The 13,727-nt window shown below is 41.4% G+C and overlaps 1 protein-coding gene and 1 long non-coding RNA gene across 2 annotated transcripts; one reads left to right on the forward strand and one right to left on the reverse strand.

The window, feature by feature from the left end:
- Nucleotides 1–974: 974 nt before the first annotated feature.
- LOC117522865 lies at nucleotides 975–9,343 on the forward strand. Its single transcript, XR_004564356.1, has 3 exons — nucleotides 975–1,103; nucleotides 1,613–1,618; nucleotides 9,331–9,343. It is a non-coding gene; the product is annotated as an uncharacterized LOC117522865 (long non-coding RNA).
- On the reverse strand, nucleotides 8,460–13,394 carry ikzf5 (IKAROS family zinc finger 5). The gene is given in 5 exon segments (XM_034184273.1): nucleotides 8,460–8,907; nucleotides 8,910–9,451; nucleotides 9,522–9,695; nucleotides 12,012–12,172; nucleotides 12,967–13,394. Coding segments are annotated over 4 exon segments (1,275 nt in total). The 5' UTR covers nucleotides 12,145–12,172; nucleotides 12,967–13,394; the 3' UTR covers nucleotides 8,460–8,481.
- Between the last annotated feature and the right edge of the window lie 333 nt (nucleotides 13,395–13,727).

The raw sequence follows: 13,727 nt of genomic DNA on the forward strand, positions 1-13,727 counted from the left end.
GTGATTTTCTATGGGAGTGATGAAAATGAACAGGATTAGGAATGAACATATCAGAGGGAACAGCACAGGTAGGACTGTTTGGAGACAAAGTCAGAGCCCAGATTGATTTGGACGTGTAGAAGAAGGAGCAGGTAGTAGAGTATGCTGAGGATGGAGCCACCAGGTTGGAGGAGAATGGGAGGACCACAGAGGAGGTTTATGATGTTCTGAAGGAAGACATACAGGGGGTTGTGTGACAGAGGAAGATGCTGAAGACAGGGTGAGATGGAAGTGGTTGATCTGCTGATGGGAGCAGCAAAAGAAGTATCAACTGAACACGGAATGCTAAATTAATGGCTCATTTAGCTTGTCGGCCTAGTTTGCTTGGTAGAAAATTGACCAGTGAAGTTAAATATACACGTAGCTGCTCATGTGTCTTTAGATGTTACTGTACCACTGATTGTTTCAATGTAGGTTGCAAACATTTCATTGTTGTTTTTTTTTTGTGTACTGTGGATTTGGTATGTTTAATTTGGTGTTTGACTGTGGCTAGAATGGGGAAATGGAAAAGACAAAAGGCTAGCTCAGTTAGAAAACACTTTACTTATAAATTAGATTAATTCACTCACAATTAAATGATTTGCTCTCCTAAAGGGAGCGTGCGGGTCGCCAAAAGGCTTCAACATTCACTGTTACCTATGACCCTACTACACACCAAAGACATAAGGCAGTAATTACTTGAGGCACCTATTACTGGTTATGATGATAACAAGAAGGTGGTCCTAAAAACAGTAACAATGTTCTCCACACGTTGCTAAGCAACAGACAACAGTATCCAGACGAAGAACAACCTTGCTAAAATAGCAGTATTAACCGCAATATGAGTTAGGTTTTTTTTCTCCTTTTCTTTTTGACACCAACATCTACCCACACCACTCAGATTACAATACTCATTAAATATTCCGAAAAGTACTGGGATCCATCTGATAAATGCAGCATCTCAGCACATTACCACAAAGGCTAAAACATGGTTTCCCTGGTGCTACATGGCAGGTCTGAGAAAGTGTCACAAGAGACACAAGACACAGTTATTCTGCTGAAAAAGTGGTGATACTGGCTGTCAAGTGACCCCCCCAAAACTGCAAAGGGACAGAAACAGGTTTGATGTACTTAAAAAGGCTATGCATTTTTTTTTAACAAAATGAGTTAGAGTTGCCATAATGCGGGTAATAAAGGGCACTGTGTGGAGGAACTTAAATAATACCCCCCCCCCAATAAAAAACAAACAAACAAAAAACAAAAACAACCAGCTTAAATACTTTTCTGCAAAATCCATGAACAACGTTGGCCAGTCCATTACTGCAGTTTCCACGCAATGTAGCTCGCTTGAATTCCAAAGTTCCGTAGCAGCACTCATGGAGAAGAATCATGGCTACTGCATGTGTACAGCCAAACTTTTCTTGAGCGATTATTACAGTGAGAGAGCATCCATTCATCAAACGTCCTCTCAACTACAAACGCACAAGCAGAGTGGATACATCAGGTACTGCAAAGAAATAGTGTTAAAGCACTAATTACTGAAATAACTTCACAAGGCTTAAATTAGGTCACTCTTGGTCAACAGAATGACCAGAGAAATGTTCAGATGTACTGGATGAGTGTTGAGAATTTATTGGGTATAGTATTATCCAAAGAAACCTGGTCTTGTTGCACATCAAAGTAATTCTGCTCTACCCTCCATAGCTGATGGTCATAACAGACACAGGCGATGTACAAACTGTTTTAATCGACACTGTATCATGCTGAGCCCAACCAATGTAGCGGTTGGCCTATAATATCGGCCTATATGAGCCTTTCATAACCATATCGGTATCTGTGTTATTTTTGAAAATATGGAAACTTACTTTATCTGAAAAGAAAAAAAAAAAAACAACGCTGTCAACCCTGGTTGGGGCTCCCATCACCCCATGGTCACATTAGCTATAAGAGACAGCGGCAAAGCAAGAAGCTGCCATTCATTTTCAGTCAAAGTGGACATTTGATAGTGGCATAGCGGTTACTATGCCACCAGCTAGGCAGGTCCAAAATAAACTAGAAGTATATTTCATGTAAATGTTGATCAATGCAAAACAGGGACTGTCTGTCCAAGTGAAGGCTACATGATGTACACTGATTGGCTATATTTACAATTTAAGTTCATGTTTCAACTGTGAAACATCAAGCCTTAATTACATTTATTTGTCAAAAAGGGGATGATAATAGATAAGAATCATTTTCATTTTTCCAGCAGATATAGGCACTGTACATTTTTTTTACTTCCTAATGTCAGTATCGAGCCCCCAAAAATCGGTATCGGTCAGGCTCTAGTGCTATGTTTTCGTAGCGTTTTGTCAAACTCAATAGAAATATATTTACTCACTGTATAACTTCTTTAAAACATGTACTCTGGTCCAAGCATAACAGTTGTTATTTGAACACAAGAACCCGCACATTAAAGTTTTTAGATAAAGGGTGGAAAATCAAAACTTACAAAAACTTACAGCTCACAATAGAGTGCAAGAGATTAGTGCTCTTGCCTGGTCAAACACAAATTCCCTGATTCAAGTCCACCTGTGCACCTTTTTCCACATTCATCTGGAGATGCACATTTAATAAAAATGGAGTGAAAACAGAGCTTTCTAATTGCAGCCCACTGGTGTCTACACCTTGTTAGTTAAGTAGCGCTGAAATTTCAATTTGAAAATTGGCAGTCTGCTTTAGTTTTCTATATTTTTGATACTGATGGCTGTCCACCTCAATACTACTTGTGTTTAAACCAAGTAACGTGATTGATCCCCACTGAATAAATGTGCTTTAATGTTTTATAGTTTTTGCTTAATTTGATGGTATTAGGGCACAAAAATAATCTCACCTGGACTCCCAGACTTTACAGTTCAGCCAAACCCACAAGATAAAATTAATGTAGTGTTTAAACTGACACAAAATGCCCATCATCATGAAACTTTGGGTGCATGATTCCTTAAAGCTCAAAAGCGCCCAGGTAAAAGGTCCATAGTCCAGTATTATTCACTCCATTGTCACCAAAAATCCGATGTACACTTTACTTAGTTGCCAAAATAGTTTGAAAGGTTTGGATATTCATCCATCATTTTTGAAGAGGAATATTCAACACTAGCATCCTCTAAATATATAAAAACTGGTCATTCAGCTCCTGCAGTTTCAGACACAAAAGCTATTAAAAACATGAAATGATGTTAATTTTTAGAAGTTTTTATAATAACTGGATAGCAAACTCTATCTCACAATAGAGTGCAAATTTGTAATCTGCAATACTATGAACTGCTTTTAACTATGAGGAGCTATGACACAATGATGGGGACTTACAAGATACTTGTGAGATTCCAACAAAACCCATCTCAACCATTTGTAGGAATAGCAGTAAGTACTTAGTTTTAGCTTCTCCTGTTGCGCTTGGGTCACCACATTGGATCTGATATGGAGCCGCATGTTGATTGGCACAAGTTTTATGTCAGATGGCCTTTCAGACGCACTCCAGATGTACAAGGAGAATAGCACAGGTGGTCTTGAACTGGGAATGCATAGGAAGCAAGCACACAATCACTTGCGTCACACTGCTGCCAGCCATTTTTAGACTAAAAATTATGGCAACTCTCCTGTCTCATACTACTCAGCAATAAATGAAAATCAACCAGAGAATAACTTTGAGATCATTTCTAGTGCCATTCCAGGTATTTAGATGTTGTGTATTTTGAAAGCTGCAGGCTGATGTGAAAATTACACCAATGACTTACTGATCATTTAATCACTGATGTTTTGTGTCAAAAAGCATGAGGACTTTCTAATTATTTAGCACTTAACTATGGCTCATAACAGCACCTCAAATAATTCTCAACCTGGGAAAATACTGACATGTCATTTTCTAATACATACATACACTCAACAAAAATATAAACGCAACACTTTTGGTTTTGCTCCCATTTTGTATGAGATGAACTCAAAGATCTAAAACTTTTCCACATACACAATATCACCATTTCCCTCAAATATTGTTCACAAACCAGTCTAAATCTGTGATAGTGAGCACTTCTCCTTTGCTGAGATAATCCATCCAACCTCACAGGTGTGCCATATCAAGATGCTGATTAGACACCATGATTAGTGCACAGGTGTGCCTTAGACTGTCCACAATAAAGGCCACTCTGAAAGGTGCAGTTTTGTTTTATTGGGGGGGGATACCAGTCAGTATCTGGTGTGACCCACCATTTGCATCATGCAGTGCAACACATCTCCTTCGCATAGAGTTGATCAGGTTGTCAATTGTGGCCTGTGGAATGTTGGTCCACTCCTCTTCAATGGCTGTGCGACGTTGCTGGATATTGGCAGGAACTGGTACACGCTGTCATACGCCGGTCCAGAGCATCCCAAACATGCTCAATGGGTGACATGTCCGGTGAGTATGCCGGCCATGCAAGAACTGGGACATTTTCAGCTTCCAAGAATTGTGTACAGATCCTTGCAACATGGGGCCGTGCATTATCCTGCTGCAACATGAGGTGATGTTCTTGGATGTATGGCACAACAATGGGCCTCAGGATCTCGTCACGGTATCTCTGTGCATTCAAAATGCCATCAATAAAATGCACCTGTGTTCTTCGTCCATAACAGATGCCTGCCCATACTATAACCCCACTGCCACCATGGGCCACTTGATCCACAACACTGACATCAGAAAACCGTTCCCCCACACGACGCCACACACGCTGTCTGCCATCTGCCCTGGACAGTGTGAACCGGGATTCATCCGTGAAGAGAACACCTCTCCAACGGCCAAACACCAGCGAATGTGAGCATTTGCCCACTCAGTCGGTTACGACGACAAACTGGAGTCAGGTCGAGACCCCGATGGAGGACGACGAGCATGCAGATGAGCTTCCCTGAGACGGTTTCTGACAGTTTGTGCAGAAATTCTTTGGTTATGCAAACCGATTGTTTCAGCAGCTGTCCAAGTGGCTGGTCTCAGACAATCTTGGAGGTGAACATGCTGATGTGGAGGTCCTGGGCTGGTGTGGCTACACGTGGTCTGCGGTTGTGAGGCTGGTTGGATGTACTGCCAAATTCTCTGAAACGCCTTTGGAGACGGCTTATGGTAGAGAAATGACAGTCAATACACGAGCAACAGCTCTGGTTGACGTTCCTCTGTCAGCATGCCAATTGCATGCTCCTTCAAATCTTGCGACATCTGTGGCATTGTGCTGTGTGATAAAACTGCACCTTTCAGAGTGGCCTTTTATTGTGGGCAGTCTAAGGCAACACCTGTGCACTAATCATGGTGTCTAATCAGCATCTTGGTATGGCACACCTGTGAGGTGGGATGGATTATCTCAGCAAAGGAGAAGTGCTCACTATCACAGATTTAGACTGGTTTGTGAACAATATTTGAGGGAAATGGTGATATTGTGTATGTGGAAAAAGTTTAGATCTTTGAGTTCATCTCATACAAAATGGGAGCAAACCAAAAGTGTTGCGTTTATATTTTGTTGAGTATATGTACTGGCACCTTTATTACCAAAAAAAAAATTAACTATATAAATGATTTTTTTATGTACACGCACAAATTTCAGAGGCTAGGCTACATAAAGGCCAAATAAAATACCAATAAATAAAATTATAATGGAATTACAGCGCGTCCAGAAAGTATTCACAGCACTTCACTTTTTACACATTTTACTCGTATGTTGCAGCCTTATTCCAAAATGGAGTCAATTCATTTTCCTCCCTCAAAATTCTACTAACACCCCATAATGACAACATGAAAAATGCTTTTTTGAATTTTTTTGTGAATTTATTGAAGATAAAAAACTGAAAATCACATGTACATAATTATTCACACCCTTTGCTCATTACTTTGATGCACCTTTGGCAGCAATTACAGCCTCAAGTCTTCTTGAATATGATGCCACAAGCGTGGTGCACTTATCTTTGGGCAGTTTTTCCCCATTCCTCTTTACAGCATTGCTCAAGCTCCATCAGGTTGGATGGGGAGCATCAGTTCACAGCCATTTCAGATCTCTCCAGGGATGTTCAATCGGCTTCAGGTCTGGAGTCTGGCTGGGCCACTCAAGAACATTCAGTTTTGTCCTGAAGCCACTCTTTTGATATCTTGACTGTGTGCTTAGGGTCATTATCCTGCTGAAAGATGAACCATCGCACCAGTCTGAAGTCAAGCGCACGCTGGAGCAGGTTTTCATCCAGGGTGTCTCTGTACATTGCTACATTCATCACCATGCTTCAGTGTAAGGATGGTGCCTGGTTTCCTCCAAACATGATGCCTGGCATTCATACCAATGAGTTCAATCTTTGTTTCATCAGACCAGAAAATTTTGTTTCTCATTGTCTGAGAGTCCTTCTGGTGCCTTTTGGCAAATTTCAGGGGCCTGATGTACAAAGACATGCGTGGATTTCCTACTGAAACATGGCGTACGCCAAAACCCAGAAACTGTTTTATGCACAGAAACATTCAGATGCAGCAAAGTGTGCATAGGCATGGATCCAAGCACATTCCTTTTGTACATCCAAATCAACATGGAAATGAGAGCACATGCAAAAGTACCAAACTCCTTCCTGTCCATGCCTCCATCTGAATATGCAAATGTATTTAAATAGTTTGGTTGTGTCATGTTGACGGTACCATAAGTGTGGAATGTAGTGTGTTTGATGACGTCCGCCATTGTCCCTGTGTTGTCGCATGTAAAAATTTAAGCACTTGTAGAGGCAGAGTGCAGAAAAAATTAAAGCTGTGGCTCGGTCTTCCTTGTCCCATGCAGCTCACCGCAATGTGAAACGGAAAGGAAATGAGTAAACTATATACTCGCTAAGCAACCACCCATTGCAAACCGTGCCAGGCTGCCTGTTCCCAATCCAATGCATATGCGCATCACATATGATTTGTACTTTGATGGAATGTTCTGTGCTCAACATCAGTAACAGTGGCCTTGGTAATCTGAATCATTTATGACCGAATTATCGTCATTTGCAAGTAAATCCTCGCATTCCCTGCATACTTGCTCACGTAGGCTTGCACCATTTGAAAGGTCTTCGAATGCTAATACAGCCATTGCTAATACCACTTTCCTCATTTCTTTATATCCACCCATATAATTACAAACACGTGTGTGTGTAAATTGTTCATAAGTGTGTCTCTGATGTGCACATCACTTTGATGACTTCTTGTTTTTACACTATTAACAATTTCCAGCATCACCTCTACGAGTCGGCAGAGGAACAGCTGTATAAACATGCGTACACCAGCCATGATTTTTGGTGGCGCACCGCACATTTCCACGGACATCTGAACGTTAGTGTGGAGATGGACGTATGCAACATTTTTGTGCATATGCAGCCTTTGTACATGAGGCCCCAGGTGGGCTGCCATGTGCCTTTTACTAAGGAGTGGCTTCACATCTGGCCACTCTACCATACAGACCTGATTGGTAGATTGCTGCAGAGATGCTGGTCCTTGTGGAAGGTTCTCCACTCTCCACAGAGGAATGGTGGAGCTCTGACAGATCAGGTACTAGGTCACCTCCCTGACTAAGGTCCTTCTACCCCGATCGCTCAGTGTAGATGGGCGGCCAGTCCTAGAAAGAGTCCTGGTGGATCTGAGCTTCTTCCATTTACGGATGATGGAGGTCACTGTGCTCATTGGACCTTCAAAGCACCAGAAATGTTTCTGTACCCTCCTCAGATTTGGTGCCTCAAGACAGTCCTGTCTCAGAGGTCTACAGACAATTCCTTTGACTTCATGCATGGTTTGTGCTCAGCTGTCCACTGTCAACTGTGGGACCTTATATGAAGACAAGTGTGTGTCTTTCCAAATCATGTCCAATCAACTGAATTTACCCCAGGTGGACTCCAATAAAGCTGTAGAAACATCTCAAGGATAATTAGTGGAAACAGGATGCACCTGAACTCAATTTTGAGCTTCATGGTAAAGGCTGTGAATATTTATGTACATGCGATTTCTTAGTGATTTTTTTATTTTTAATAAATTTGCAAAAATCTAAAAAAAAACAAAAACGAAACTTTTTTCACAATTTTTTCCTGTCTGACTGGAAATTCACTAAGGGCCCTTGGGCAAGGTCTTTAATCCCCTATTGCTCCCGGTGTGTAGTGAGTGCCTTGTATGGCAGCACCCTGACATGGGGGGGGAATGTGAGGCATAATTGTAAAGCACTTTGAGCATCTGATGCAGATGGAATAGCGCTATATAAATGCAGTCCATTTACCATTCACAATGCATTATGGGGCATTGTGTGTAGAATTTTGAGGGAAAAAAATTAATTTCATCCATTTTGGAATAACACTAATATAACAAAATGTGGAAAAAGTGAAGCGCTGTGAATACTTTACAAGACGCACTGTAAAACAAAAAAGCAGTCCTGTCAGAGGTTTTTTTCTTTCTAAGTTTTCCTCATTTGTGCCTTATTTGTGTTGCCCTCGGGCAAAGTGGCAGGCAAAGTCGTACTTGCTCTTGCACTTGTGGCCACAAATGTTGCACTGGAAAGGATTCTCGTAGCCGTGGCAGCCCATGTGGATTGTGTAGAGGATGTTGTCGGGGAAGTAGATGTCACAGTGCTGGCAGTGATGCAGCATGTGGGAATCCTGGAGTGGAGCGGACAGGCCTGGGGCCGGCGTACTGGGCTGGCTGTTTGAGATACTAGGAGTACTCATGTGCCCACTGTGCTCACTGCAGGGCCCGTCTCCAGGACTGCAGTTGCTGTGGGGAGGAGCTCGGGGCTCTGCTGTGGTTGGGGAAGAGGACGACGCATGGGTCATGCTGGCTGTAACGGCCACAGAAGCGGTGGCAGGGTGAGGCTGCTGGATTAGGAAAGGCTTCTCATCACAACAGACTCGGCTCCTGGAGACATGGGAGGTTGAGTCTGGGCCTGAGACTCTGAAGGCAGGCTGGCTAGTTGGCCAGCCAAGGTGGACAGCTGGTTCAAGGGGTTATCCATAACCATATCGTGATGATGATGGTGGTGGTTCTGGTTATTGGTGATCCCATCTTCACTTGCTCGGCTCTGATTATCATAGGGCTCCTGGCGTAAGTGGGACAGGTCGTGGGAGTAGTCACTGACATTGTCTGGCTTGTGCACCGCCATAGGAGGAGGGGTGAAGTTAATGAGGAGCCGGCGGCCAAAACCCAGTGAGCTTGCTTTCTTCTGCAGAACACTCAGCATCTTCTTATGTGAGAGTGAGCGAGCGCCTTTCATGGGCAGCAGTTTGTGTCGGCGCCGGCGGTGGTGTGACAGGTTGCTGCGGTCGCTGCAGCGGAAAGAGCACAGCTCACACTTGTAAGGCTTCTCGCCTGTGTGCGATCGCATATGGGCCTCCAGGTGGCGCTCATAGGCTGACGCAAATGGGCACAAGTGGCAGCGGTGAGGTTTCTCTCCTGTTTGATAGAGGAAAAGAGGCTAAGCAAGAAACATTCATTCTATGCGCAGAAAACAGTTAAGACTCACCTGTGTGAATGCGGATGTGCTCGATGAGTCGTGCTGTGCCTCTGGTGGCATAGTTGCAGTAGCGGCACTTAAGCTTTCCATCATATGTCCTCTCAAAACCATCCACCAGGATCCCTGAGCTGTCTTCCAATGACATGTCCACTGTGGAATGATCCAGTCCATTCTGGCTGCAGTCTACAAGCAAACACATTTTTCAATCAAACAAAAGTATTATTTGGCAACCACAGGAAAAAACTATTCCACAGCACTGCACTACTGCCATGAATACAACTCAAGCATCTACTGTGAAATACATGTAAAAACACAAACAGCAAGTTTACACATTCTAGTTTTGAGTCCAATTTCTCAACCATTATAATACTGATAAATGTGTTATCATAAATCAGATAGCAGTCACAAGTGTTCACGCCAGTTGTTATGCTAAATCAGGGTTCGGCAACCCACCGTTCTGGAGCCGCATGCAGCAGTTTAACCTCCCTGCAGCAGCTCCCTGCAGCTATGACAAGACTCTGTGTCTGTAAATATTTTTTCCCATTCCCCTTAGCATAACTGTTGAGTAGCAGTGTCTTAAGTTGCAAATCTCAGAGGTTTTCAGACAGAGTGACACTGTGACATAACTGTAGCATGTTTTCAGGCAACCAATCACATGGCATGTCCACAAGAAGGAGAAACCATTGATTTCGGACACAGACGCTGTTCCTGCTAAAGAAGGGTGACTACATCAAAGCGTTTGAGACAGCGAGTGCGGCATTAACAGGGAGGATTTTAGCATGTGGAGTGAAATGTTGGGGGAAAATAAACAAAACTCACACCACTTTCACTGCTGGTGCGGTACAGATGGTACTGACCTGCTCACACCATGTGCGCATGTCTGACATACATATATAATGTTACAAACAGCAGCCACCGGTGACAATTATGATGACTTTATGAGACATTGTCAATTTATACATTATGCATCATCACAGACAAAATAATCAGAATTCAGTTAAAAATGTGAATATATGAACATGTTTAATAAAAATCACAGATACACACATTAACAATAAAAACCTTATGTGGAAAAGCTGCAGCATTTATTTTAGATTCTGAGCTATTTGTATTTGTTGCTTGCAGTTATCAAGAGGCCCACATTAGAAATGTGTGTTTCACACTTTATGCGTTCTCCTGTGTGGTATTTACATACTGTACTGTATTTTACATATATAAATTTTACCAAATAAATTCATCCATCCAGCCTAACATCCATCCTAATGTCATGTTTTATGTTCACGTGCAACAGTTAATTACTGTACTGAGGAAGAGGGAGGGAAAAAAAAAAAAAAAAAAGACGTGACACTAAAATGTACTTTAGTCATAATAAAAAAGTAAACTGCCCTAGTTTTATGTTTACTATTTAAAATTATTAGGCTGCAGCTATATGTTTAATTTATTTCAAAGCAGGCTACCTCTTATTTGATTAATTTTCCAAAAATACGGGGAGTCAAATAACCCTGCATTATTCTGTTCAATTTATTTCAAAGCATGCCCGTACATGCTTTTGCCCTTTTTGTAGGAGTTTAATATTTTCATTCTATCTAAAAAGTTTCACTTTACATTTCATAAATTCATCATCTACAACCCAAAATCAGAAAGTCAGGACAGTATGTAAAATGCAAATTTAGCATATAATTCTTTTTGAGCTATCATGGGTGTCTTGGGGGCTTCCCTACTCTCCTTCCAGCATGGTTACCCAGTTTTTGAGAAATGCCTACATGACAAAGATTTACCATATAGCAACATACTGTTTGTTTCTTACTGATTAATGTAAATGACAGAGGACATATTCAGTGGTTTAGAAATGTTTATGTATCCATCCCATGACTTGTCTTAAGAAAAACTGGATGTAAAACAAATTATTTAATCCTTAAATTTCAAATAAACTACCCTGTCTGAATTTTTGAGATGTGTTGCAGGCCGTAAATCCAGTAATAATTGTATATTAACACATGAAATTAAGATGACCACACAAAACATTAAATATTTTGGGGTCATACTGTCTGAAATTAAATAGAAGTCAAAGTAAATGGAAGGCTCATGACGTGGGTTCACCAACATTTTCCGTATCATCTCAACTTTTTCTGATTTGGGGTTGTACATAAAAATACAGTTTCACCACACACACACACACACACACACACACACACCACACACACACACACACACACACACACACACACACACACACACACACACACCTCAAAATAATTATGGGAATACGGTATTCCTCTAATTATTTAACACACAAAACTTTAAAAGTTGTGTTATCTTAATTAATTTTCAAGCCCAAATACTCTTTGTAGTTCCAGCATAATTGTATCTGTGGAAGACGGGACATAAAAAGCTCTTCTGACAGTAACGGTTTGTAGACCCCGATGCTAGATGCCTAAAAATAAATGATAAACTGCTGGATGTGGCGCAGTTAACGATAAATGACAAATAGTTAGTTACCAGCTGGCAGCTCGTCTGCCTCCTTGACGCCACTGACGGAGCCTGATATCATGTTGACATGTTGGGTCTGCTGGCTCAGATACTCCTGGAAATCCTTCACAAAGTCCAATGTGTCGGGCTTTTCCTCACCCATTGAAGGAAAGTGATGCAAATGTCCAATGCTGAAATGATAATTTTCACATGTATTACTATAGCAGAGAGAATTATTTATGTGAAAACACTTTACACAGAGCAGAAGGTTCCTGGTAAAAGGCCACCCCTACCCATTCTTCATGTTATGTAGAGTTGTGTCAGGAAGGGCATCCGATGTAAAACTTTGGCCAAATCAACATGCAGATCCATAATGAATGTAGTGTGGTGACTCCAAGTGAAAAAAGGGAGAAGCTGAAGGAACTTACAAGATACATCGGTTTCTTTACCATTGTTGTTCAAAATAATAAACAATAGGATCAGGTGTTCATTTATTTTCAACTGGTTGAAAGTGGCACGTGGAGCAGACAATGTGCATACAGGCTTATAAGGTCTTATAAGCCTGTATGCACATTGTCCTGTACTGTATCTTCAACAGTAATAATGTAAACATTAGTCCTCACATCAACTTGGTTTTACAGGCGGGCGTGACGACAGCAAACCATAAAAATGGCTGTAATTCCCAAACATGGAAACCAGTATTTTTCTTAAAGCCAAGCATTTCTGGGTTGTTTCATTTTAACTCCATTGTGGTGGTGTACAGTGTCACTGTCCATCCCAGGCATTTCAACAAATGTTTAGATTATAATAAACGTGTGTTACAAAACTAATACGCTATTTAACAACCAAACTCCTACTGTTGAATATGAATCTTTAAATGCCGAATTTAAAAACCCAGCTGTAATCACAAATGATTGGAGCACTTTAACGTACAGCAGTATAATAGTAAGCTTTAGCCAGCTGCTCTGTGTGGGCTGCGACTTACCTCTGTGATCTTTCACAAATACGTAATTTCTGGATTGGGGGGAAAGCGTTCAATGTCTTATTTCAGACAGGACAGAACAGTCTGTCTGAGAACTAACGGGCTAACAAGCTTAATAAAATAAAGCTAGAAGGTCTTAAGTGTTGCTTCTACACGCCACCGTTGCTCCTCGTCATCATAGCAACAGCTAACGTTAGTTTAGCTTAGTCATCTTTGTCATCCTCGCTCTCAGCTGCCAGCCACACTCATCCTAAACACTGATTGTAGGCCTGTCGGTAAGCCTCAAAGTACGTTCATATATTTTCCGTTATTCTTTTGTCGACCAACTCGCCACAGTTAATGTGAAAAATTAGCATACTAAATCAAAACAATAAACCAGTACGACGGGTGAAAGTTCACCATTAATGTGCGGCTGTAAAAACCCTCCGCCGCTCTGCAAAGCCGCAAAAGAAGGTTCCCACAGGTGAGGTCTAACCAAGATAACAGAGTGAGTGAGTGAGTGAGTGAGTAAGTAAAGTTGGCTTTATTAACCACAGTAGACGAATACCAGTTGAGGTTTGGTCGGTGGATCATACTGTGGTACTTTGAATTAAAATTATTGGGTACCATTCTCCATTTCTGTGGAAAAGTTAGCAGATAGCATTTTTCTACCCTTCTTCCCAAGATCAGTCCAATATGTGAGATCATATTTTCCAATGTAGCAACAGAAATGATTAATTGAAATTATTTTTATTCTTTTTTACAAGTATAGTGTTTGAATCATT

Source organism: Thalassophryne amazonica, chromosome 13, assembly GCF_902500255.1.
Source record: "Thalassophryne amazonica chromosome 13, fThaAma1.1, whole genome shotgun sequence".
Lineage (NCBI taxonomy): Eukaryota > Metazoa > Chordata > Actinopteri > Batrachoidiformes > Batrachoididae > Thalassophryne > Thalassophryne amazonica.